The following is a 27,283-nucleotide window of genomic DNA, read 5'->3' on the forward strand; positions in this document are numbered from 1 at the left end:
CAGACAACTGTTTACTTTGTAGGAACAAAGCTCTGTGGAGACAGCAGCAGTGAGTCAGACCCGTGTTTTTAATATATCAGCCATCAGGTGAAGTGGCAAGAAGATCACTAAACAACTTAGACCTGTCTAATAGAGTCTGACTTGCATGGCCACAACACTTGCCATCACATGGGTACAGAAAGCATCAAACCTCCCCTTTTGTCAGTGAAGATGTTTGCATGGTGTTTTCCGTGCTCTTTGTACTGGGTATTAGATTACAAGGCGCTTGACTAATTCCCATGGCAGGTGCTTGGGAAGCAATGTAATTAGCCCATTAAGATCAGGTAATTTCTTGTAAAGTCAATCAAGTGCATAGAGCAGGCATATCAGTTGCCACTTTGCCTCCAGTTCCCCCCTCCCTAGTTTTGGGATATTAGTGTCTCTCCCCCCCCCCATCATAGAGAAGCTAAATTTCAATGACTAGATACTGAAATTCATCAGAAATCCCATGTTTCCTTGGCTATGATTTTTTTGTTTGGAGTGCATTTCTTTGCCTTAAAAAAACCTAGATAAACAAAAAGCATATGTTATAACAACTGAAATATATTTCAGTGCAAGAGCTAAATTATATTTTAAAAAATCATGCTATTACTAGCTGCTGCTAGAAAAGAGGTTGCTAAACAACCCATTGGGGAAGTTCATCCTTTAAACGTTGTTAAGAATTGGATGGTTGGAACAGAGTATGCGGTAATAATGGGAAAATTAAAAGAACAATGGAAGAAGGAGAAGGGAAGTAAACAAATGTACTATTTTATTGGTGGGTATTTTATTGTGTAAAATGTATAACTGAAAATCTCAATAAAATAATAATAATAATAATAATAATAATAATAATAATAATAATAATAATAATAATAATAATAATGAATTAGAATGAAAGATTTAACTTTTTTTTTTACATAAGCTGTTGATATTCCGTAAAACACAATAAACTGAACTGAATAGATTAAGTTTCTTAGTTTATCTATGCATTCTGAAACAGAAAAGAATTTAAACTGTATTTACTGGGTGGTTATTTTACTGTTAACACGTTAAAAATTGCACTTAACTCTGCTGTGAAATTTTCGAAAGTTTCCCCAAGGTTACAAATGCGATTCTCTTAACTGTGCTTTGATTTTTACCTTTCGGGAACTCTGCAACGTTTATTTTGTTTTTCTTAAAACAATTTTTTTTTTGCTGTGTAGCACTGAGGAGATTGTGCTATACCCCAGAGATGGTTCTGTTTCAATCCTAAATTGATTTCTGGGGAAATTTGTTTGTATGTAAAGGCTTCGTACTCCTATGATAGCAATTATGATTGTGCTAAATTTCATTAACTTTTCAATTAGAAACAAAACTCCCACTCAGACTGTATGATTTATTATTTCTGTGTAGCATAAGATCATAAGCAGAGCCTGCTGGATCAGGCCAATAACCTGTCTAGGCCAGCAACCTGATTTCACAATGACCTACCAGATGCCTGCAGGAAACCCACCAGCAGGATTCAAGTACAGGACTGCTCTCCGCTTCTGTGGTTTCCAGCAACTGATATTCAGAAGCATTGTTGCCTGCAGCTGTGGTGGCAGAGCATAGCAGTTGTGGCTTGATAGCGCTCTCCTCCTTGAATTTCTGTAATCCTATTTGAAAGCCATCTAGGCTGGTCGCGATCTCTGTCTCCTGTGTGAGTGAGTTCCATAGTTTAACTGTATGCTGAGTAAAGAAATACTTTCTTTTCTCTGTCCAGAATCTTGTAACTATGGAAGTGACACTTTTACCTCACTGCTGTGGTGACACTAGGTCTAATCTCCTTCATTAGACTGATAAAATCTCTGCTCACTCCTTTTCTAATGAACAGGAATAAGTATGTTTCACTGTGATGCCGGAGCAGGTACTGTCCATGTGGGAATGGATTTTACAAGCAGTGAAATGTTTTTCAGCAGATAGCACATTGCTCAGAGGAGCAGCTAGCACAGGGATTGCAGCTGTGAATAAGCACCCATCCATTCAGATCCATCCTTTTCAGAAAATGAGGTGCTACACACTATGTGCCCTGACAAATAGGTGCCCACAGCAGTCTTACTAAGGCTAGAACCAAGATGATCAAGGGTCTGGAGCTACGGTGTTACCTCCATTTACGAACTTAATTTGTTCTGGAGGTCCATTCTTAATCCGAAACCATTCTTAACCTGAGGCGCACTTTTGCTAATGGGGCCTCCTGCTGCGCCGCCGGTGCACGACTTCCTCTTGCATCCCGGGGCAAAGTTCGCTACCCGGAACACCTACTTCCGGGTTAGCGGAGCTCATAATCTGAAGTGTTCGTAAGGAGGACGGTACGTAACCCAAGGTTCCACTGTACAGTGGTACTTTGGTTTACAACCATAATCTCTTCCGGAGGTCCGGTTGTAAACCAAAACAGCTTGTAACCCAAGGCATACTTTCGCCAATGGGGCCTCCAGAAAAAAATTGGGTTGTAATAAAAAAAAGGGGGTTGTAATCCAAAAAAAGGGACAAGCACTTCCGGGTTTGACGTGACTATAATCCAAAACGGTTGTAATCCAAAACAGTTGGAAACCAAGGTACCACTGTAGTCTTAGCCTCATTATCCCCACCTATGCCAGCAGTCTGTGCTGTGAGGCAGGGAACAGGAAATGTTCAGTTGGTGAAATTATGCTGAGACATGGTGTAAGACGAAATATACAAATCTCAAAGATTGTGGTGAACAGCACTCTGTTCCTCTGGCATCATGTCTGTGACCTCATGCTGCACCGCCAAACCTCAGCTTGAGGTCAGGGACAATCTCAGCTATGCAGCAGAGCTTTGCTTAGATATAAAATCTGAGCACTTCACAAAGTGGCCAAGCAATACTTTCTTGCATCTGGGAAATTATTTTGCCCCCAGCTGTTTCTCACAATTAAACATTCATGAAAAGTTCCTGGGCTATTCTTCAGAAAAAAAGAAAGAAATCACAAATGCATCAGAGATGTCAGGCTCTGGAACCCCCCCCCCCAGCTCCATTTTGGAAACTCTTGCAGTCGGAGAAGTGCTTAGTTATGTGAGACTAGCTATATATAAAAACACGTTGTATTGGGGAAAACATAAATATTAGGGGAAATATGCAGTACAGAAATGTGTGCATAAGGCAGAATTGCACACACAAAAATAATATTTGAAAAACGTTTGCACTAAAATACTGATGAATTTTCATAAAGACTTAAAAGTTTTCTGTAAACTCATGTGGAGAACTAAGTAGAAGACTGGTAAAATGTGAAACTAAAATGGACAGATTTGCCCATCCCTAATAGCAGTGAACATGGTGCAGGCTGGTTGTTGTTTTTTAAGCTTTTTCACATTCTTTCTTTGCTTTTAAATTGCTGTTAGGTTTCTTCTGTGGAAATGGCAGCCTTTTCTAAATTAAGTGATATTAGAAAGAGGTACTGGAGACTTGCATCATATTTCTTTCAGCTGGTGCAGACTTTTGTTTTGGTTGCTGTGGACTAGAATGACAAACTGGTTGTTGCTTGTTGCTGTCTGTAAGTAGGACAGAGACAGCCAGCTGTTCCTCGTACGTAGATGCTGCGTGAGTGGCTGTCACTGTTTTTATCAGTAGCTCATGGCAAGACTGACAAATACTTTTTATGTGGCCTGGATGATGTTGCTAATGCAACAGCTACAACAAAAGGGTGGGGAATTAACTTCATACAACATGGGCTTGTTCACATGAACGTATGAACATAGCAGCTAATGCAAGTGAGTAATTAGGATAACTTTGCTGCTGAGGTACCATTTAGGAATTTGGGCGATTTTTCCTTCAATAGAAAATAGCTATGACAACTGCTCTTAAAATACACTGATTTGGGGTGCAGTGGGGGTGGCAGCAATGTAATCTTGAATGCACCCACAGATGGGTGGCAGCCTGGGCCAGGGCTGGAACCCCTGGGGTTCTCTCTCCTTGGTCAAATGCTTCTTTCATCAACTCTTTTCATCTGCAAGGAGTCATGTATCATTCAGAAGGTTCCTGTCACACTGTGATTAGACCCCAGCTTCATCCCAAAGGGTAATTCCATCTTTCACAGGGCTCAAGAGAGGTCCTCCTTTCCCCCTACCCAAAGTCCGACAGGGGGAAGGAATGGCACACTGGATGTGTGCAGGGCCATCAGGATCCCCTGCACATCAGAGGCCAGGATGTGTTCCCTTCCATCCAGAGCCAAGAGGCACAAGGCCTCCCCTTGTGTAGCTCTGTTCTGGCCACGGGAGCGGCAGCATTCAGTTGCTCCTGATCTAGCAAAGCTACCCACCCTTAGAGGAGGGTTCATTCTCCAGGGTCGGCTCTTCCTTCCCAAGAGCCACAGCCAGACACATAAGTGCTGCTCTTGGAAATGGAAAGATCGGGCAACTCTCCGGGAGTTACAACCATTTTAGCTGTAAACTCAATGCTTTTATGCAGAATTTCACAAGCTTCCCACAAGACACCAGGTGTACTGGGAATCTATTGTTACACTGGCAGGGAAGCCTACAGAAATTATTAAAAGGGAAATACAAAAAGAACCCAAAAGCTATTAAATTGCAGGGTTGACTGGCAGTAAGCACCCATCTTGGCTGGGAGTCCTGGAAGGCCTTTCCCCACCTGGCCGGGGAGGGCAGAGCCTGGACTGACTCCAGCTGCAAAAGCAGAGGTTGTTGAACAGACTGTTGGGCTGGAGAGCTGCTGTTGGTTTTTTGTATCTTTGTTTTAGATCCTGCTATGATTTATGTGGAAATTGTTCAGTGTGGTTATATTTTTTTAATGTTTTGCTTCCTGTTTATGACTACTTTTGTTGTAGTTATGTGGGGTTTTTTCATGTTGTAAGTCACCATGAGTGTGGTTTGAACTGTGGAAAGGTGGCATACAAATAAAATGATGTCTGTATGTCTATGTCCCCAGCATCATTGGCAGGTGGGATCAGGATCTGCTTCACCAGGTGGTATGTGGGGGGTCCTATGGGGGGCATAATTGGGAATTGCAATCCATCTCATTAGCAGCACCACTGCCTTGGCAGCACTTGGTACCTGAGCTCCTCTGGGTGGCCATTTGACCTTCGCCTTCCACCTTCATGAGTATTACAAGCTAGATAAATGTAAAGGTACCCAGTTGCGGACGACTCTGGGGTTGCACACTCATCTCACTCTATAGGCCGAGGGAGCCGGCGTTTGTCCACAGACAGCTTCCGGGTCATGTGGCCAGCATGACTAAGCTGCTTCTAGCAAAACCAGAGCAGCGCACAGAAACGCCGTTTTACTTTCCCAGTGGAGCGGTACCTATTTATCTAGTTGCACTTGACGTGCTTTTGAACTGCTAGGTGGGCAGGAGCAGGGACCAAGCAACGGGAGCTCCCCCTGTCGCAGGGATTTGAACTGCCGACCTTCTGATTGGCAAGCCCTAGGCTCTGTGGTTTAGACCACAGTGCCACTCGCATTCCTTACAAGCTAGATAAACTTTTTTTTAAAAAAGTTACTTCTTGCCAGTGGTGACAACCCACATAGGATCATGTTTCTCCCTACAGATAAGGAACTTATCACGGTGAGTACCAACATTCACATAAAAGAAGATGTAGAAGTCACATCCAGAACGTACATTATGTTGTCATGGAGGTGGCCTAGTCGGAAGTATGTCAATCGATAAGTTCAAAAAGAACACTGAACTTTTTTTGCCATTACAGTCTTCCTGAAATCGCACCTTACACGATAGAAGCTTTTGTTCATTGTTGTAAAAGTGCTTTCAATGGACTAAGCATGTCCTAAATGTCTTGCCAAGGGTACTTTGCTTTTGGGGAAAAGAGCCTGATGCATTAAGGAAAGCAGCTGAAAAGTCAAAGCCAATAGAAGTTGTGTTTCCTGCTGTGTTTGTTCCAAGCGAAAAATCAGTGAAATTGGGTTCCATATCCTGATGGCTGGCTATCTGGGTCATACTTCTAAAACACTGAAAGGAAAAGGATATTTAAAAAATACAAAATTGAAAAGGAAAAGGTGCTCTAGTGTTTACAGTAATCTATAATATATAGAGTGTCTTGGAGTTTATACTTGGGATTACATTAGTTATCCCGGAGGACAATCAGGATGTTCAAGGGAAATGGCAAACCTTATGTTTGGACAGTAACATTGGGGGAGAAGGAGTATGTTGCGATTATTATGCATTTCATTTGGGATGGTAATACCCAGTTCCTGTTGCCATTTTTTGGGGATAGTCTTCAGATTGGAAGACTCCGTAGAGCAGATTTTGAGAGTGTGTAAGGAGAGGAAGGAGAAGTCCTGTTCCATTAGGGGAACTGCATGGGCACCTTGGATTCAACCAATAATGTTCAATAATGTTGCACCAATATATTCTATTTTAACACTTTTCAAATCTTAATAGCCATGGGAGGAATTCATTGTTGTGCGAAGGTAAATATTCTTTCAGCGCAAGCATTTCAGTTCAACAGAACATTCTCCTCTCTCCTCCCCCTGCACACCGTTCTATGGGTTCTTCCAACTCCCCCAGTGCTATATTTGAGAGACATGGGAGAAGCCTTGTTGCACTAGCAGAAATCCTTGTGCATGCTTCTGCTAACAGGACTAATAAATCAATGGCCTCACATGTTTACTGGCCTCTTTGGCATTTCAACCACAAAGTGGGGGAGACAACTGCAAGCAGTTCTATTGGTGGTGGTGGTGGTGGTGAGAATCCAAACATGGTCAGTAGTATAATATCTTTATAAGGACTATTTTAAAAAGTAGTGCAATCACTTTCAAGTGTCACAGAACTCTTCATCAAGCTTCACACAAAGAAATAAGGGGAAAGGAACAAGAAGGGGGAAATAATGTTGCTCAATAGAGGACATGGCCAGAAGCACTTTCTGCAATGTATTACAGCTGTTGAGGAAGTTGATGGGCAATTAAAAAGTTATTTGTAGACAAATTAAGTTGATTGTGCCCAGAGTGAAAGATCAGAAGTTGTCCCTGTATTACTAAATGGAACATATGGGCTCCAGACAGCTTTTTGTTCATTTTACAGAGTTTTAACTGCAGGTATGATTACAATCAGTGGGTGGCATGTAACAGAAGGACTTGAGGATCATTCTATAGATTGCTAAGAGTGATTTGGGTGTCCTTCAGTTTTTACGAGGAATGTGATCATGCTGCAGTAAATCCCCCCCCCCCCCCGATATAATACTAACTACTACTGGAACCTTCTCTCTCTCTTTCTCTCTCTCTCCATCTTTCATTTTAGGGACATAAAGCCTGATAACATCTTGCTGGATGAACAGGGTAAGAGCCAATTGTTTCTTACTATAATAGTATCCTCACGCATGCAAACCTGTAGCAAAATACTGTCTCCTAGGTGAGCAGTGCAGGCTTTAGGAAGCCACCATGTCACTATGAGATGGAAAACAGGCTGAGGCAAAAATATATATATCTTACCTTAGCTCTGTGCTTCTGTTGAATTAAGGCATGAATGACAGGTAACTCTACAGCAGGCCAGATTAACTATAGGTGTTCTTCATCTGCACCTTGTGGCCCAGCTTTTAACTAGAATGGTGGCCTCGTTCAGAGGTTCCTCTTGCATGCTATACCATTCTTCTTTCATGTGCCAGGAGAGGAGTTTGAAAACATCCACTTTTAGTTTTGAATGAACCACAGTTTACTGTTATGTCTGAACATGGGGAAACTATCTCACAAAGGTTAGTTCAAAGTTGCCAGGATCAATTGATGGTTTCAGGATCTGGTTTGTTATTCGTAGTAGGAACCAATCACAGTTTCTCTGAGTGAGAAACTATGATTTATTCAAAACCAAAAGTGGAACCTTTTTATTCCGGTTTTTCCTTGTGTGCGATGGATTCAAGCAGGGGCCAAAGCTCAGTGGTCGAATATATGTTTTGCATTCTAAAGGTCTGGGATTCCATTCCTCATATCCCCAACTAAGTGGATCATGTAGCAGGTGATGGGAAAGGCCTGTACTTGAGGTTTTAGAGAGCTGCAGCCAGTCAGAACAGGCAATACTAACGGGACAAATAATCTGGCCCATCGTGTCACCTTCCTGTCTTTCTAGGGAAGGGGAACAGGGACTCAGTGAACAAGAAGCTCACTGTGGCGTGGAGTCATAAATTTATTTATTTATTGACAGCATTGATATGCTGCCCATACATAACCAAGTTTCTCTGGCTTAGCGCTATGTCTGAACCAGGCTGATAAATTTATCACGAACAACCATCATGTTTTCCTCCGTAGAATAAGGTTTTAATTTTGGATGCTTTTGAAGGAGAACCTGCTGTGGCTCAGTGTTTCAGACGCACCGCAGTGCAACATAGCTGTGCAATCAGAGATAACGGGAAATGTGTTTGGAGAGTACTATAGGTGCGTTTGGGATGCTGAGCTGCAGAGCATTTCCTCCTTGCTTGCTCCCCCCCCCCCAGGAATGTGCAAAAGTTTTATGCAGCCTGTTTGAAGGCAAGTTTCCTTTTTAAACACTCCCACCCCATGCAGGTTCAATGCAGTTTTGTTCCAGTATGCATGGGATCACTGGGTCATGGATGCATTTTTCACATGAAAACCATTTATGCCAGGGGTGGGGAACCCAGAGTCCTTCAAAGGTTGTTGAATTCAAACTCATATACACCATAGACATCATGGCCAATGGCCAGGGATGATGGCAGTTGGAGCCCAGCAACATCCATGGTTTAGGTGCTTTCTGAAGAGGTTCCTCAAGAGCATCTTCCTTGTCATGCTGCTCTCACACCATTTAAATACAAAGTAAATTCCCTGCTTCGCCTCCACAAGGTGTGGATATTGTGTGAGCTATTCTCTGCTCTTTCCCAGAATAGTCCACTTTGTGGTAGACTGAGGCACTCTGAGAAGGCGAGGAACGGGCAATGTTCTGATAACTTTACATTAAGAAACAATTCAAGAGGAGGAACTCACACTTCCATTGATGTTAATATGTGTCTAAATGCTTTAATTTTTGGAGAATGGACAGATATTACAGTCATAGGCTTGGGCTCAAGGAAGACACTTGAAAAGAACTGCTTCAGAGGCTTTTCAATTTTTGATGCATTTGTGACAGCAACAGAATTCTATTTGGAATTGTCTTTTCTCTATGTGCCCTTGAAATCCATGGCCTTCTATTTCCTCTTTGCAATTTCTCTGTGTGTTTCTCCAACCATGGCAGGAGAGTTGTGTGGTTCCACTCAGGCGTGCAAAGAGCCTCTTACCTACAGTTCAATTTTGTTCTTGGTTTTCCCCTCAGCCATTGTTTTAGCAGCATCTCTATCTATATTTAGACCGCTAAGATTGTGCTTGTTTTCCAGTGACTTGCTCTCTCCTTGGGAATGGCCATTCAAACTCAAGCTCAATCTGTTGCACCTTTGCTACATTTATGCCACACATCTCATTGATAAATACGCCAATAAAACACGTGGGATTCTATACGCAGCATTTATTGACCTGAAGGCGGCCTTTGACTCGATCTCACGAGTCAAACTTTGGGCTAAACTCAATGTTACCAACATTGATAAAAGATTACTATTCTTGATAAAAAGCCTATATAAAGACTCCAAGTTATATGTAAGAACCTCAGTAAATGGACAACTAATTGGCCCTGTACCAGCCACCAAAGGAGTCAAGCAGGGCTGTATTTTAGCACCGGCCTTATTCAACTTATATATAAACGACATGGTCAAATACCTAACATCCCCGGAGTTTCATGCCCCCAAACTGGCCGAAAAACCAATTTCAGTACTCCTCTATGCGGACGACGCGGTTCTCTTATCACGAACTAAAGTAGGCCTCAAAAGGCTACTAAGAGAATTCTCAGCCTACTGCAGGAGAGATCAATTGGTGGTTAATCACCAAAAAACCAAAGTGATGGTCTTCGCTAGGAGACACAGACATCATAGATGGGAGATGGACAATCAGCCAATAGAACAGGTCAATATTTTCAAATACCTAGGAGTGGTTTTCCAGTCAACAGGGGCCTGGGAGGCCCATCATAAATATGCTAGGGAAAAAGCATCTCAAAGCGCCAAAATACTGTCTCGCTTTTACTTTACAAAAGGGGGCAGACATATCCCAGCAGCTCTGGAGGTCTTTCAAGCAAAACCCTTGGCGCAATTACTCTACGGGGCCCAAATCTGGACAGGAAATCATTGCCGCACACTTGAAACGGTCCAGTCTAAATTCTTAAGACAGATTCTAGACGTTCCACCATGCGCACCAAATGCGGCCCTACGGCTGGAGACTGGCCTCCTCTCCGTCGAAACCCGAACCTGGTTAAGAACATTTAACTATTGGCTTCGCTTAAATTTAAACCCATCCGGACTACGACCTCTAGTAGCACGAGATGCACATAGAAGTCGGTGGTCCAAAGTAGTGCATCAAAAACTACTTATATGTGGCCTCCAAGCACAGCATCTCCTGAAAATGGGTCTCCCCAAGGCAAAAACTATTATTGATCAGCGCATGAAGGATATTGAGCAGCAAAATAATCTGGCCTATATTAAGGCCACTGGCAGTCATCTTTGAGAATTCCTGGAGAACAGGCGAAGTCCCGGCAGACTGGAGGAGGGCAAATGTTGTCCCTATTTTCAAAAAGGGGAAAAGAGAGGACCCAAATAATTACCGCCCAGTCAGTCTGACATCAATACCAGGGAAGATTCTGGAGCAGATCATTAAGCAAACAGTCTGTGCGCACCTAGAAAGGAATGCTGTGATCACCAATAGTCAGCATGGATTTCTGAAAAATAAGTCATGTCAGACTAACCTGATCTCGTTTTTTGACAGAATTACAAGCCTGGTAGATGAAGGGAACGCAGTGGATGTAGCCTACCTTGATTTCAGCAAGGCATTTGACAAGGTGCCCCATGATATTCTTGTAAAGAAACTGGTAAAATGTGGTCTTGACTATGCTACCACTCAGTGGATTTGTAACTGGATGACTGACCGAACCCAAAGAGTGCTCATCAATGGTTCCTCTTCATCCTGGAGAAGAGTGACTAGTGGGGTGCCACAGGGTTCTGTCTTGGGCCCGGTCTTATTCAACATCTTTATCAACGACTTGGATGATGGACTCAAGGGCATCCTGATCAAATTTGCAGATGACACCAAACTGGGAGGGGTGGCTAACACCCCAGAGGACAGGATCACACTTCAAAACGACCTTGACAGATTAGAGAACTGGGCAAAAACAAACAAGATGAATTTTAACAGGGAGAAATGTAAAGTATTGCACTTGGGCAAAAAAAATGAGAGGCACAAATACAAGATGGGTGACACCTGGCTTGAGAGCAGTACATGTGAAAAGGATCTAGGAGTCTTGGTTGACCACAAACTTGACATGAGCCAACAGTGTGACGCGGCAGCTAAAAAAGCCAATGCAATTCTGGGCTGCATCAATAGGAGTATAGCATCTAGATCAAGGGAAGTAATAGTACCACTGTATTCTGCTCTGGTCAGACCACACCTGGAGTACTGTGTCCAGTTCTGGGCACCACAATTCAAGAAGGACACTGACAAACTGGAACGTGTCCAGAGGAGGGCAACCAAAATGGTCAAAGGCCTGGAAACGATGCCTTATGAGGAACGGCTAAGGGAGCTGGGCATGTTTAGCCTGGAGAAGAGGAGGTTAAGGGGTGATATGATAGCCATGTTCAAATATATAAAAGGATGTCACATAGAGGAGGGAGAAAGGTTGTTTTCTGCTGCTCCAGAGAAGCGGACACGGAGCAATGGATCCAAACTACAAGAAAGAAGATTCCACCTAAACATGAGGAAGAACTTCCTGACAGTAAGAGCTGTTCGACAGTGGAATTTGCTGCCAAGGAGTGTGGTGGAGTCTCCTACTTTGGAGGTCTTTAAGCAGAGGCTTGACAACCATATGTCAGGAGTGCTCTGATGGTGTTTCCTGCTTGGCAGGGGGTTGGACTCGATGGCCCTTGTGGTCTCTTCCAACTCTAGGATTCTATGATTCTATGATTCTAATAAATTTAGTGCTTGGTACGCTTATCTGCCCCCCTCCCACTTTGATTTTCGGGCACCTTATTTGTCTACCTTAACCATTCCAAAACTCAGACGGGCCTTCACACTGGCCAGACTAAATATGTTACCCTCGGCTGTTCTTGAGGGTAGATATCAAGGAACTTCATTTGAGAACCGGCTCTGCCCCTGTGGAGCTGGCTGCGTGGAGACTGTGTCACACGTCCTCTTGTCTTGCTCCCTATATAAAGATCTCAGGGACGAGACCATCGCGCCGCTCCTGTCTGCCATCCCGGGCCACTCTTGCGAAGCCAAGCTGTTCTCACTCCTGGCCGACCAGAACGGCTCGACAACAGAGAAGGTTGCCAAATTTGTCAAGAGAGCAATGAGATTGAGAGCTGCTACCTGAGTGACATTAGCGTTGTCGCCCAGATTCCTCTCCTAGGATTTTACTATTATTATCGTTATGTTTTGCTACTATTATTTTGTCGTCCCCTAAAATGTATTTTATATAATTGACTTTTTAGTTTTATTCTTTGTGTGTCGTATTGTTGTTTTATTGCTATGGCCGATGGCTGACGCAAATAAAGATTCTTATCTTACATTTATGCCAAACTGTGGGTGCTTCCAGACTGTCTCTGTTTTTGGGTGGGATTCAGTCACCCCCTGGCAAATTCAGGTTGCATAATTAAGGCTGATTTGGAGCTCTTGTGAAACAAGCCCACTTCTCCAAAATACTGGGGTTTTTTGCAACAAGGAAGGTGATGGGAAAACACACTGGAAAGTGTGAAATGACACTTCCTTTGATGCAACATCGTCTAAACTCCCCACAAATAAATAGGAATGGATGCTCCATTTTTTAAAAAATCATCTAATGTCCCTGCAAGCAAATCAGGCTGAATGTTCATTAAGCAGGTTGTGTGAAAGCACCCTGTGTGAGAAAGAGGTTATGTTAAGGCTGACTTCAATGGGCAGGATCAGCTGGGCAGAGGCAGGGTTTTTTTGGGGTAGAAAAAAAGGTGTCAGTACTCACCATGAAGTTGTTACAGTAAGTGCCACACTTTGAACTTTTTGGGGGAAGGTTCTGGCACTGGATACTCTTGAGTACCCCCAGGAAAAAAAGGACTGGGCAGGGGGAGTTCATAGCTTTTCCTTTCACTTGGTGGTGGTGGTGGGGGAAATCTTACTTTTGCTTGGTAAACATTTTTTAAAGTCTCATACCATTATACTGAATGTCCACAATTTATGATTGTTGACATTTACATCTGCATGCTGGTAATCCCAGATAAATTTTGTTACTATCTAAATATACATATATACATATATTTTAGTCCAGGTGTAACTGTGCTTCACTGATGAAATATCTCTTAAGTTTTTCACCATTAACAAAATTAGTCAGGGATTGTCAGCATTCGCAAATGAATATCATGTTTTCAAACATTTCTTTAACATGCACAACACCTTGCATTTTTTAATTCTGTTTTGGTAGTTTAATGTTAACTACATTTTTATTTAGGTTTAAGTTTTTTTTTAATCAACTCTAGAGTCTAAAACCAAATTGGATGCACAATTATTTATGGTGCTGCTCAGAAAATTACATTCACATCTTATGTGTGGTAGTAACTACACCAAGCTTCTTCTCAAAATACTAAAAGTTAAGTTATTTCTGTGTGAGGTGCTCCCCATAACATGCTTTTTTAATAGTTCAGTTTTACAGTTTACTATTCCAATTACTTCTGCTTTTTAAGAAACTTTGGGTTGTATTTCAAGAATTAACTTCTGACAAACAAGACAGCCAAAATGCCATCTCCCTACTTCTTTCCCAAAGAATATCAAAGGTTGAATAAAAATAATGGCATCTATAATTCATTATTTTATTAATGCAATTTCCCGCAGGGAAAGGAGAGCAATAGAGAGGAAATGAAAAGTGATGCAAGGGTGGAATATTGCCTTGGCCTTTCACTGCCTCCTCTCTTAAGAGTTCTCTGAGGAGTCATTTGGGGCTTGCCTTTTCTTTTCTCTTTTTCACTCTACAGCCACAAGGAAGGGGGCACCATGGTGTCTGATTCTCTAAGATGGCTCAGGCTATGCATGTGCTGCTTGCCAAATCAGTTGCTGGGGAGGGGGGCGCATGTCAGATGTACTCTGGCATCATAATTCATGGTTTTCTCATACTGCAGGTGACAATAGCCCTTAAAGCATCCTCCCTGCCTGCTGAGATTAAGCTTCAAATGCAGCCTTTCTCAACCTTGGGTCCCCAGATGTTGTTGGACTACAACTCACATCATCCTTGAACTGGTTCCTGCCAGCTGGGGGTGATGGGAGTTGTAGTCCAACAACATCCGAGGACCCAAGGTTGAGAAAGACCATTCTAATGCAAAAAAAGGCATCAGCAGTACCAAGTGGGTACATTTGTTCACCCAAAAAACTTCATTGCAGTACTGTGGCTAGTAGAGGACCATAGCAGAGTGTGATGTCTGGCCATCTTTGAGCAGTTTGCAGTATAGCCACTAGAGGTACTGAAGTATGCTTGAGGTGATCATGGGAAACATTCCCCTGGAGGATTCACTACTTCTACTGCCACAGTTTATTTATAAATCCCATTTTCACTCTTCCGTTGAGCAAACAGAGTACTCATTTGCTTCAGCTGAGGCGAGATTTTGGCTTTGATTTCTGATCAGCAGTGCCACGGACGTGGACCTCTGAGCCTAGGGATTTACTGTGTTGCTTTTATTATAGCACCTTGCCAGCTCAACAGCCAGGGTACTTTTTATATTTCCTCCCTGGCTGTTCAGTAAGGGAGTTGATAGGTGTTGGCTTGTACAATCACATTGCACTTTCCTGCCTTGGGGTCTCGGTGTTTAATAGGAAAAGTTGCAAGGAAGAGAGCAAATTCAAAGGACATGGTGCAAATGATTGATACTCTTTGCTGCCTGTTTCCTCGTAATTATATATAGTAAAATGAATAGCCATGCCAGAATGGAATGTTATGTAGATGTGAGATGCTCATGTAAAAAATGGTTTCTTTACCTCTCTCTTAGGACATGTGCATATCACAGACTTCAATATTGCCACCGTGATAACAAAAGACACTCAGGTCACCACTATTGCTGGCACTAAACCATATATGGGTGAGTAGCTAAAAATTAAGGCACAGTTTACTTCTGTTGGTAATACCTCTGTTCTAGGGTTGTGCTCTGAGCATTTTCATTCTAATTCTGTCCAGATATTAAAACAATTAAGAAGCAAAGGGCCAGCTTAGAAGAGACTCCATCCAGTCTGACACATGGAACCCGCATACTGGTTCCACCTCTTCCACCCCACCTCATTGCTGCCTGGGTGCCTAAAATCTGAGGAGTGTAGGGCAAAACTGCATGATTGGTTCTTGGGTTTTGTGTGTGAGATGTATGCTGCAGTTGGGTGGGCAGGCCCTATAGAGATGATAAAAGGTGGCCCAGCCCATTGGCTTGACACATGAGACTGGGAGAAGCCTTTTAAATATAAATGGATATACAGAATATTGATGCATCATCCTCGAATAACTGGCAACACTGCTCCCCTGTTTTTTGGTTACCAAGAAATATAATGAACTTATTACATACCCTTTGAGAATTTAACAAGTGCTCACTTCCAGGAATTGTCTGTTTAACTTGGCTGCCTGTGGTAGTGGGGTTTGTGTGTTGGTACCCTCCCTTTGATCACTTATTTCATATGGCTGTATTTTTTCCCATGTTTGTTTTAATTTTGAATGTTTGTTTGCTTATTATTACACTTATATACCACTTTACCTCCAAAGAGCTCAAGGTGGTCACATGGTTTCCCCTCTTGCCTTTTCCCCCTCACAACGACCTTGCAGGGTAGGTTAGGCTAAGAGACTCTGAGTGGCCCAAAGAACTTTATGGCTGAGTGGGGATTTGAATCCTGATCTCCCAGGTCCAAGCTTAAGGAGCCACGGTCTTCCACTTCAGGAGGGCAACATTTCTATGGGTCAGACCCCGGAGTTAGCATCTCCCCTCCCAGCACTTGAGCAAAAGTTAGGCCACTTCTATTTAACAATATTAAATGATGTTTTGATGGCTATAATGCATGCATCTGCTCAGCAGCTGCAAGCATTTTATCTGTGATGAAGGGGGAACAGGAGAGGGACTTTCATGCGTATATACTGTATATCGATAGATCGATAGGTATTTGTGCATTTGCAACCCATCTGCGTCAAACAGTCAGCCAAAGTGTGACCTGGAAATTGTGATTCATAAGTGTAAAAACTTGTACAGAACCAGAGAACGTAAGCATGGTGAGTCAGTTCCCCAGTGCTCTGTGCATTTGTGCAGTGACCTTCTGAACCTCAAGAACATGGCAGAATTCTCCCAGCTCATTTTCTTGATGGTAGTTTTGGTTAGGTGACAAAAGTAGAAGGATGTCATGCCGCCTTCATCTTCTCTTTTAGTTAGAGGGCAATGAGAACATTCACAGAGGAAGGGGGAAACTTTTGTGCTTATACCTCTCCCCGCCCCCCCCATTCTCATTCCAAATATCATTTCTTAAGTATCTCCCCATCTCCCAAAAATACATTGCTTGAAAATACTTTTTTGCCTTCTATATTTGTTTATATATTTGCTGGGGATATTTGTATTCTGCGATTGTTCACAATGGGTCATGATCCAAATACAAATTACAATAAATCATTTAAAAAATTCATAAACCATAAAGTCAGTTTGAACAGTAAAAGCAGGTGGAAGAAAGTTCAGAGTGGGCGGCTCACCCCAAGTCAATTAACTCATTAAATACACTAAAAATGCTTGGGCAAACAGGTGAGTCTTTACTGGCACAGGAATGAATATCCTACAGACTTCCAAAGGGAAAGCATTCTCTGTCAGAGCTTGATGGCCACACGCGTCTAAAGTAGTTAGTAAACTGATCATAACAATGGCTGAAAAGTAAATTTTGATGGTTGAATAGAATTCTTATCTTGCAGTGAACTTGGTTGCAATTGGTATAAATATGGTCAAAATTCAAAATGCGTTCAGCAAAAATGGCTCTTTGATTAATAGATTATTATGGAGGTATGGAAGGGAAGAAGTATATTGGCAGTGCATGGACATAACCTTTTAGATGCATGTGCACCAGACTTGAGATGCATTAGTTCCTTGCTCTAGAAGGCAAAACCTAAAGAACTCTGGTGTCCATGTTAGTTGACAGATGTTTAAAGCTGTATCTCTCCGAAAGGCAAAATATTGACTCCTCCTGATAAATAAAGTGTCAGGGCTGAGCCATAAGGAGCTGTAAGTGGGGAATGGGAACAGGGAGCTAATGACTGAGTCAGAGAAACTGACTTAAGGGACCAGGATAGGAATCAGAGCTAAATGTCACCCCAAAACACACCAGAGCCAGGGAGATGATTATTGTCATCATCATGTTTATTGGTAGGCTACATTTTCATGAGATTATCCCCCAAACAGTTCAAAAAATATCAAATGAACAGTGATAACATTTTGTAAAAAATTAAATTATTTTTTAAAATAAGAACAATTGTAGCTAATCATACTGTCAGTATAAGCAAAGCGTCATTTAAAAATAGCCCATACAGTAGTGTATAAAACAATACAAATTTAGTCTGCCTCCTCTTTAGTTTTAAGCTGTTAAATAAGGCTATTTTAACAGCTTAAAACTAAAAAGGAGGCAGACTAAATCCTAATACAGAAATAAAAATAGTTGTTGATGTCCCGTTTTCGCAAGGCATTCCACAAGGCTTAGATACACACATTAGATAGCAGCCTTTCTCTCAGCTCCCATTTCTTTTAGTTCATTTCCCATAGCTCACTGTTGCCCAGGCAAATCAGGAAGCCCTTCTTGACTAGGTGGGCCCAGTAGCCAGCCAGCCATGGCCCCCAAAGGGTCTGTCCCCATTTGGACATTTGGAATATATGCTCACACCAATGGAAGCAAAGGCAATAATCTTGCTGTAAGATACCTAATGAAAGCAAATAACAACTTTCTCTTTTTCCCCAGCACCCGAGATGTTCAGTTCTATAAAACCCATTGGCTATTCCTATGCTGTTGACTGGTGGTCATTAGGCATTACAGCCTATGAACTTCTTAGAGGCCGGGTACTGTACTGTTCATTTATATACTTTACTGGCTCTATACATCCATTAACCCATCGTTTTTAGGTTGTCCAGCTCTCAAGCTCTGTGTCCATTTTTATGATAGACTCATTAAAATTCCAGAGAGAATCACTGCTGTTTAAAACAAGGAATTATCTTACTGATAAATATGAATTTCTGCTATAGCAGTTGCTAGACAATATACCAAGAGTTCAGCAGGAACAAAATGTAGAAAGATATTTTACAATTGCAGAATGAACCTGCGGTTTGAGGAAGAAATGGACCGCTGTGTGTGAATTAGTAATCAAACACATTTCATGTTCCAGCATGCCTTGTTGCTGGACTGGATGACAACATATTTCCAAAATGTTTTCTGGGAGTCTTTAGAAGTTAGGTCAAACCAGTAGGCAAAATGGGAACTTTATTGCAATGGATACACCTAAAAGCTTTTTTTAAAAAAATTTAAATAAATGTTTGTGAGCAATATGTCGCATTGCTAGCATATAGAATATTAGCATCAATTTTGCAATAAACTATCCGTGAACAGTCCCATTGATCGCAGCCCTGGAGATACATAGGCAAGTGAAGGTGTGGGAGGAGCACGTGCTTAGCTGGAGATGTTAAGAGTATTTTTGCTGCAGCCGATCACCTTGCACAACCTACAAGCTGCTCAGCAGAGTGATAGCTGCAGTAAAAGAAAAAAGGCATTTTGCTGCACATGTTCTTCATCTGTGACTACCCAGGATTGCAGCCTTCTGTTGGATTTCAACCTTAATAATAATAATAATAATAATAATAATAATAATAATAATAATAAAAAACAGGAGAAGGCTTCTGTTTTGTTTTGCTCTTGTTAAATAATTGTATTTATACCAGTTGGATCTTTTGGTAAAGTAAGCAGGGCAGAAATAATTTAAACCTCTGCTTAAAATTGCTTCTTAAAAAAGTCTCTTAGTTTTAAATTTTAATTACTTTTAATTTAATTAGTCTTAATTAAGGGTACCTTAACTTTTTGATCCAAAACAGCTGTTCTGAAGCATCCAAAATGTTACGTCATTTAAGTCACAACTGCATGTTGGTGGGGAAATGAAGTAGCCAAGTTTAGATATCGTTTCAGTCCCCACTTTGTTTCTGGGGAAAACAAGCAATGCAATCTCATGTTAAAATATTATGTATACACGCAACTGAAGATAGATATATTTTATTTGTGAATGTGCTGCTGGCTGGACAGAATTGTGTATTTGTATTTAGTCATTTCCACCATCCATTTAGATTTAGTTAAATATATACTGGTAAGCTATGCATATGGTTGCTGCTAATAAAAACCTAAACAGGGATTGAAAAATTAGTTCTTACTACACATGTACTTTGCCTTTTCAGTTGCATGTATTCTTCCACATGCCTGGGAATGTCTCCCAAAGTCAATGTTCCCTAAAGCGGTCTACATTTTTTAGGGTTAGATATTTGCTTCTCACTCTCCTGTTATACATGGGCATTATTCAATAACCACTTGCTAAGGTTGTCAGCAAGAGTGAAAAGCCCTGAATCCAGCGTTGCAGTAACATTCAGGTATTGGTGACCTGAAAAACAGTAATGCGTTTTAAAGCTTGCTTTATTGGATTTCTCCTCTGCCCAAAGGAGTCCTTTGACATAGCAGGAAATTAAAATGTTCATGCCTTGTTACCATACACTACAGGCATGGTGAAGTATTCCTCCATCTTCCCTGTAAAGAAAAAAAAAAATACTGTAATGTTGAATCTTATGAACAGAAGTTGCTTATAATAATTCAGAAATGTTCTTGTATCTAAATCTTTCCTGGAACCCTGGCAGATTTCTTGCCCATCATGTATCACCTTTGAAGATCATCTATACTAGTAATGGCTGAATGTTCTGGCAAATGGGACAGAAGTAAAAATCCAGAGAACGAGAGGGTTGTTCCCTACAGTCCTTATGTATCTCCCCATGCCGGGGAGTCTTAACTAAACTGCACAGGAGAGGCAGGCAGGAATGCAGGTTGTACTCCAGCCTGTACCCAGAAATGTGCTAGTTTTACTACCTGCTTTTGCACTTGGGTGATTTTTGTCTTCTGATATCGTTTTTAATCTGCTACATTTCTGAGATTTAGATGTCTCTTAGGTAATTTTATTATTTGTGATATTGTTATAGGTTCTTTTTAACATTTTGGTAGTCACCTTGAGAAGGGCATCCCCTTTCTGTATGGAAAATACTAACCATAACTGTCCAGGAGTCACATATATCCCCACTTCCTGTGCTACTTACGGTGGCTGTGCTGTACGTTAGCTGCACATGATCTCTATGAGTGTTTGAAACTGCCCTCCATAGTTTAACTCACTATTTCCAGAGGCTATAAGGTCAGCCACGATATAGCAAGCAATGCTGAACTAATTCAGCACTTCGTTTGAATGGGTAGTTCTTTATACGGCAAGACTATTGACTTTTGTTTTCATGAGATGTTTGGCAAATCATGGTTTGTCATTGGTGGCTTAGCGCATCATGGTTTGTTAGCACAAAACACAGCATGTTCCTGGGTTATCCCCTTTGTGGTGGGAGGAGCAAAGTGGGAGTCCCCCGGATGTCTCTGTCAGCCTGCACTTCATGCAAGTGTGACTTACCAAATCATCCTTTTATGGCTTAGCATGATATGCAAACACGGTCAATGTCTGTTTCAAAGGAGATAAAAACAAAAGTTTACCTCAGTGGCAGTTAAGCTCCGACTCCAGACATAAACAGGATAATGCAGTCTTTAAATGTTTCAGGGAATATGGAAAGAATTTTGTTTTTTGTTTTTTAAAAACAGCAGTAAATTGATTTCCTCTGCACTCAGGCTGTCCTAGTGAAACGCTGGTTGGATGACAGTGCAAAGCCTTGATCCCTTCCCTTACATTTTGCTTTTCAAATGTAGCTTTGTTGTTGCTGCTGCTGCCCTCTCCTGCACTGATCTGTTTACTTCAATTGAATTAGGCTCCCCAGTGACTGTAGTTCAATGGTTCAATTGAGAACAACAGCAGGGCGAGATGGAGGAGAGATGCGGGTGGGAACAGGAAGAATGTGGGCTTTGGAAAAATCAGCACAATGACCACCTGAGCAGAGGTCATTTACTTAGAAATGGTCTGAAAGAAATAATGTGGTTTTTGCAGCTGCTGGATGAGGGATTTGTTTCAAAATTTATTTGCTCCCCATCCCCTTTCCTTCTTCACAGAGGCCATATCACATTCGCTCTAGTACTGCTGCAAACGAAATTGCCCACATCTTCAAGACAGCCACAGTTATGTATCCTGCTGCTTGGTCAAAGGATATGGTGTCCTTAATCCAAAAGGTAAGTGGGACGTGTTTTTGGAGGCAGGCTGACTTCAATAGAGAAGGGTGCTTGCTTTAGAACAGGTATGGGGAACCCCAGCCCCCCACAATGTTGCTGAACTACTACTACCATCATTCCTGGCCATTGACCACTGTTCAGTTCCCTTCAATGACTGGTAAAGAATCCCTGACAGATGGTCACCCAACTTCTATTTAAAAACATCCAATAAATGAGAGTCCACCACCTTCCAAGAAAGTCTGTTCCACTGTCAAACAACTATTGCCATCAGAACATTTCCCCTAAAGTTTTCTTAGAATCTCCTTCCTTGTTATTTGAATCCAGAAAAATCTTGCTTCATCTTCCAATATTTGAAGGTGGTGAACATATCACCTCTTAGTCTGATATTCTCCAGGCTCAAGCTATCCAACTCCCTCAAGCTTGGTTTCCAGGCCTTTTATCATCCCGTTCATCCTCCTCTGCACATGTTCCATCTTGTCGATATCCTTCTTAAACTGTGGTGCCCAGGACTGGACACAGACATATCTAGAAGACCAAACATTTCCCACACCTTCTGAGTGGAAGCTCAGTACACCAAGACTTATAGGAGAAGTGCGACTGCTGCAAAAAGCAAGAAGCCCATATCTCGCCTCTCCATCCACACCCCTCACAGTAATTTCTGCTAACACAAAATGTGTGACATAATTTTACATGACTTCAGGTTACCACACAAAAGCCACCTGCGGCACTTCTTTGGCTCCCACTTGTTGAGGCATAGAGAAAAATTTGCAGTGGACTTATGTTACATCTTTGTATTATTAGATTTTATGGGTTTTTAAATACTGCTGTAAATTAAAAAACCCCCACCTCATAATGGTTTTCAGTAAAATTACCGGAGAGGGGGAGAGAGAGAGAGAGAGAGAGAGAGAGAGAGAGAGAGAGAGAGAGAGAGAATTACCTGCTAGTTCAGCATGCGTTCACTTGAGAAGGTTTCCAGACATCACATTTTCCCTGTGGCAAAGTGACAGTCGAGCTTCTGTAGAGATGTTCACTTGCCATCATTTATTCATAACTTCTATTCACATATTTCCATGTGGTAACAGTTTGTCAGCATAAGAATTACCAGAAAATATGGCTGACAGGCATTCTTTATCAGACAGAGGAAATTGGAATGGGATGCCTTTTAGGAAGGTTTGCTGTTGGGAAAGTCTCAGTACAACTATATCTTTCAGCCTCTTTCTTTCTGTAAAGGGAATGTTTTGGTAATGCCTGAAAACATGATTTGATTAAAGGTGAAGTTAATGAAAAAATGCAGCAAAAAACAATGGGTTTAGTCCATGAAAATGTGAATCTATGTTCAAACATTCAGTGAGCACAATTCAACAGAAACTTAGGTGGTATTCAGCTAAGTTTCAGCTAATCCACTGAAATAAATGAATATTGACTTAACAGGACCTCATGTCTAACTTAAAAGTCCAATAGTTTCAGTTAATACTTGATTGCAACTAACTGATTCATGCTCAGGATGGTGCTTGCAGTGGGACACCCTTCTCCCCATAGTAGCAATTCCTGTCATAAAAAAATATTTCAAAGCCTCAAGACCCTGATGTGAGAAACTTTTGATCCTCTGAATGTTGTTGGACTTCAGCTTCCATCAGTGTCAGCCACTGTGATCAGTGGTCAGGGGTGATGGGAGCTGTAGTCCAACAATATCTAGAGGAATACAAATTCCCCATCACCGTTCAAGATCATTCCAAATAAATTCATCCTGACTGGTATGAAAATGCAATGGGAAATGTAGTTGTAATGGTTCTAGGGGTTGCTCGTGCGTAAGCCTGTGGCAATACCTGTCTGGGTTGCCTGAGTGAACCTTTCCTGTCCGGACAGCCACTCACCTGTGGCTGTCTCAATTGCTGGCAGAATCCGTCAGTGGGTGTTTCTTAAACTTCTTCCAGCAAAGAAGTTCTTTGACGCCCAGTCTCCTCCTACTCTCCCTGCGCGGAAGCCTTCTGCGCAAGGAGGGCGTAGGCAGCGGAGGACCCTTCCTCTCCCCGCTGGTCCCCGGCAAGGAGTCATGTGACTGCCTCTCTGATTCCCCCTTCTCCAATGGAGCTAAGCTGATTCCCTTCCCCAGAAGATGGGGTGCCTCTCCCAATCCCGGGACGCTCTCTGGGATCCCTCTGGAGCTTGCTCTCTCCCTCCGGCACTGATGGCAGTTCCCTGACAGCAGTGAACCATTTTTACATAACAAAATACTTTATAATATGGAATAAATGGCATAAGGAGATTCACCTAATTTCTGGTACAAATTAATTTGGTCTCACATCCAAGATTAATGACATAAACAGGACCCTTTAGCGATTTCCAGTTATGAAAGATGGTTACATTTCTCTCTCCCAAATAAGCTTTTTTTTAAAAAAAGTAAAATAAGATAATTGGGTTCATTGATATAGGTAACTTGGAGAAGAAGAGATAGACTACCATCCTATGCATACTAAGTTGAGAGTAATTTCCATTAAGTCAATGGAGCCTTCATCTGAGAAAACAGATAGGTTTGCACTGTTAAAAGAATGGGTTTATATCCAGCAAAATCTTTGCATTAGCTCAAGGACTTCTGCCTGCTCAGTGGACTTCCTCTACTCATGCACCCTCCAAAATCTGTTTCGGGTTTTCCCCCAAACCCAGATTTGAAAGTAGGGTTGTTGTGGTTCCATATGGGGAGAGGAGAGGGAGTCCGGTTGCACAGGTTTATGTATGTATAGCCTCAGTATTCTCCTATAACCCCCTCAAAAGAGACTGTGGAAAAGAAAATAGGTTAATATGTGTGCTGCGTGCAGGTTCTGGTATTTGTGTTTCTGTCTCTATCTGTGATTTTTAAATCAATGTTGTACGGAACTGCCTTAAGAACCTGAAGGCTTGGCAGGCCATTCAGTTGAGAAGACTGCTGCTGCTATTGCTATTGCTGCTGAGGCTGAGAAAAGTTAAGGCCAAGGTCTATTATATTTCATTATTACCCCGGGGGGAAAGAAAACAGAAGGGGGCACGGGTGGTACTAGAATGGAAGTGGCAATTACACAGCTCCCAGTGGCAGCAATATTTGCAACAGCAAGTGGTGTAGAGATGATATATTAGGCAGTTTAACAAAATGACCCTGAAATTGGGCTATCATTCAGTGATGCACTCTGAGGTGTTTTTTTTATTCATGAATCTCCACTTTTGGTGTTCAGAATCTCTAGCTAAAAAACCTCTGCAGAACTGAGACGATCTCTTGTCTGTCTTTGGCCAGAGTCACTGAGGTGCACACAATTCCATGTAGCAAGGAGAAGTCTGATTTCAGAAGGGGGTGATGTTCGCCTTGCCACATGACCCCCAGACCAAGGTGGAGATAGAGTGTATCAGTGAACTTCAGATCCATATTGTTAACCCACACACATGAACCAAGCGTGCTAGAAATGTTTTTAGTCATTTTACATTTTAGTAAAGACAAAACCCACAATATTTTAATATTTTTAGGCAGGATTAATAGATCTGGAAGACATGATTTTGGCTGGGGACCCTAAACTGTAGACAGTGAATTAGTTACCACTACCCCCCCCCCAAAAAAAATGCATAGCAGGTTATGCTAGGCTAAAACTCCAAATGCACAGCCCAATCCTGAATGTTTTTCAAAATTTACTATCATATATATGCTCTTCACATAGTTCTGCACAAGGTGAAAAGCTTCCATATATTCAGAGTCCCATATACACGCATGCATTGGCTACATATTGACTCTTCATCCCCACTGCCTTTATGTGAGACCTAACAGTGGCACTGTAAGAGATGGCACCAAGGAGATGGAAAATTGCCCAACGGCAATTGAAAAAACCTGCATGTATGTTGGTAGCTGTATGATCAAAAGAACTATTTTGTCCAGATATATACCTAAATACACATAAAAACTGTTTTAAAAAACCCTGCATTTGAAACTAGTCAAGACAGAGTAATAACTCCACATTTCTGTAGATTTCCTTTATATTTATTTATGTCATTTTACTTTGCTTTTTATCCTGTGCCATGGCATTCTGGAACTCCCACAGGCCCTTTTGTTCCTTCTTAAATTAATGATGCAATGTCACCGCTATTTAAATTTCCACTGTGCCCCCCTTTGTCTCTGTTTTAGCAGCCATTATGTATTATAGATGAGACCAACTGGGATGTCAAGTTTGGTCCTGGCTCTCACTTGTCTCAAGTAAATTTCATAAGAAAGGTTTCAGTGCATTAAATCAGGCATGGAGCATTTCCACATACAAACTGAACACCTTCCAGTTATGCAAGGCTGGTAATGCAGGATGGAAAAGGGAAGAAAATAGAAATTAAATGTGTGCTGCAACCTGTGTAGGTTTTATGTTTGCATTACAGGCAGATTCAAAGGGAAACCAAGTAAATCTCTCATGTGAAAAATGCTTATATGGGCTTGCAGATGTTAGAGGAGCATTTTAGGAACTTGCATAATTGTAGGTTTGCAGTTCAGCAGGAGTATCCCATTCCAGTCAGTCTGGCATATGAATGGAAGCTGGCTGGCTTTGATTTCCGTGAATGATTTGCAGCTCCCACAAAAACAATCTTTTTGTATTCATGTTCTACATGAATCATTTTGAAATGTTTTGCTGATTCCTGGGCAATGTTTGAAGAAAAATATTCAACACTATATGGGCAGTGTACACTGGTGGCATTCGTATAAACCACAGGGGGGTCTGATTTCAACAGGAGTTGGTTTGAACTATGTGGGTATTTATCGAGTCATAAAAATAAAGTACTGCTGCAAAATCTTTCTGAGATAAATCTGTCAGAACAGGACTTTTTGAATAATTTGTTCAAATGCAGTAGATACTTGTAGAGTGTTTGGCTTAACTTTCTTAGAAGAAAGAGTTCAGTAAATTACTGCTGAAGTAGAACACTTTCTAATTTTGAGCCAGCCAAGCATCCAGCAAGGAAAAGAACCAGATTCTGTACTCAGTCATGGATAGTGTGATGTATGGAAATGAGAGAAAAGATTGAAAGGCCTTCTATGGTGATGCTGATTTCTGGTCAATGCAAATTAAATTGTTTGACCTTTGGAACCAAAATTGTGGTCTTTAGCTCTAACTGCTTTTGGTTGTAATGCCAAGTCTTACAGGAGAACAGAAGGTAGAAGGATTTTTCATTGTCCAAAGCCAACTCTTTAAGTTAGTTGAGGCTGTGCTACTTAGAATGCTGGTTTTCTCTTGGAAAGTTCTCCATTTATCTTCAGTTGTCAGTTCTCCTCACAAAAAACCCCATGAGAACAGCCACACTTATTCCCATTTCACAGAAAGGGAGTGAAGAGATTACCACTTTGCCCAAGACTACTCAATAAATCCATGGGTCATAAATTTGGATTCACAAGTTCAAGACCAACATGTATTCCACTGAGCATGTTGGCCTTTGTAAATGCTTTTTGATACCTAAATTGCTTATTGCACGGCTATAATTGCCTCCCTTACAAATTCTTCTCATAGCATTAGCAGAAAACCAAACTTGCAGGGCTATGCAGAATGAATAGTGGTAAGTTTTGAAATACGAACAAGGCAGCTTGAAGAAACTGCCAGAATAGTCACCAGTCCATCATGGAGCAAATATCTAGGAAATGTAGGGACTGTAGTCCTTGAACTCCACGGATAACTGCTCACTAAATTGAATATGTTTCTTTTGTATGGATAAAAACTGTCAAAAGCCTAAATTTATTAGGCAAAACTGTGGTTACCGTTTTGATGTTACATTCCTGTTGAAATTGCTACAGTGCAGCTCCCTCTTGGCTTCTAAAGCGATGGTGGGAGCCTTCAGGGAAGATTCTGTGATGCTTCTC

General features: G+C 41.6%; 1 protein-coding gene across 4 annotated transcripts in view; it reads left to right on the forward strand.

Annotated features, from left to right (window-relative positions):
* STK32A (serine/threonine kinase 32A) overlaps positions 1-27,283 on the forward strand; it is a 77,873-nt gene that overhangs the window by 42,088 nt on the left and 8,502 nt on the right. For all 4 annotated transcript variants that reach the window (XM_081181037.1, XM_081181039.1, XM_081181038.1 and 1 more), the window contains exons 6-9: positions 7,262-7,299; positions 15,039-15,128; positions 18,007-18,104; positions 21,322-21,438. In XM_081181037.1, the coding sequence (XP_081037163.1) occupies positions 7,262-7,299; positions 15,039-15,128; positions 18,007-18,104; positions 21,322-21,438 (343 nt within the window). The remainder of the gene's footprint in view (positions 1-7,261; positions 7,300-15,038; positions 15,129-18,006; positions 18,105-21,321; positions 21,439-27,283) is intronic.

This window comes from Podarcis bocagei (assembly GCF_964188305.1).
Source record: "Podarcis bocagei genome assembly, chromosome: 2".
Classification (NCBI taxonomy): domain Eukaryota; kingdom Metazoa; phylum Chordata; class Lepidosauria; order Squamata; family Lacertidae; genus Podarcis; species Podarcis bocagei.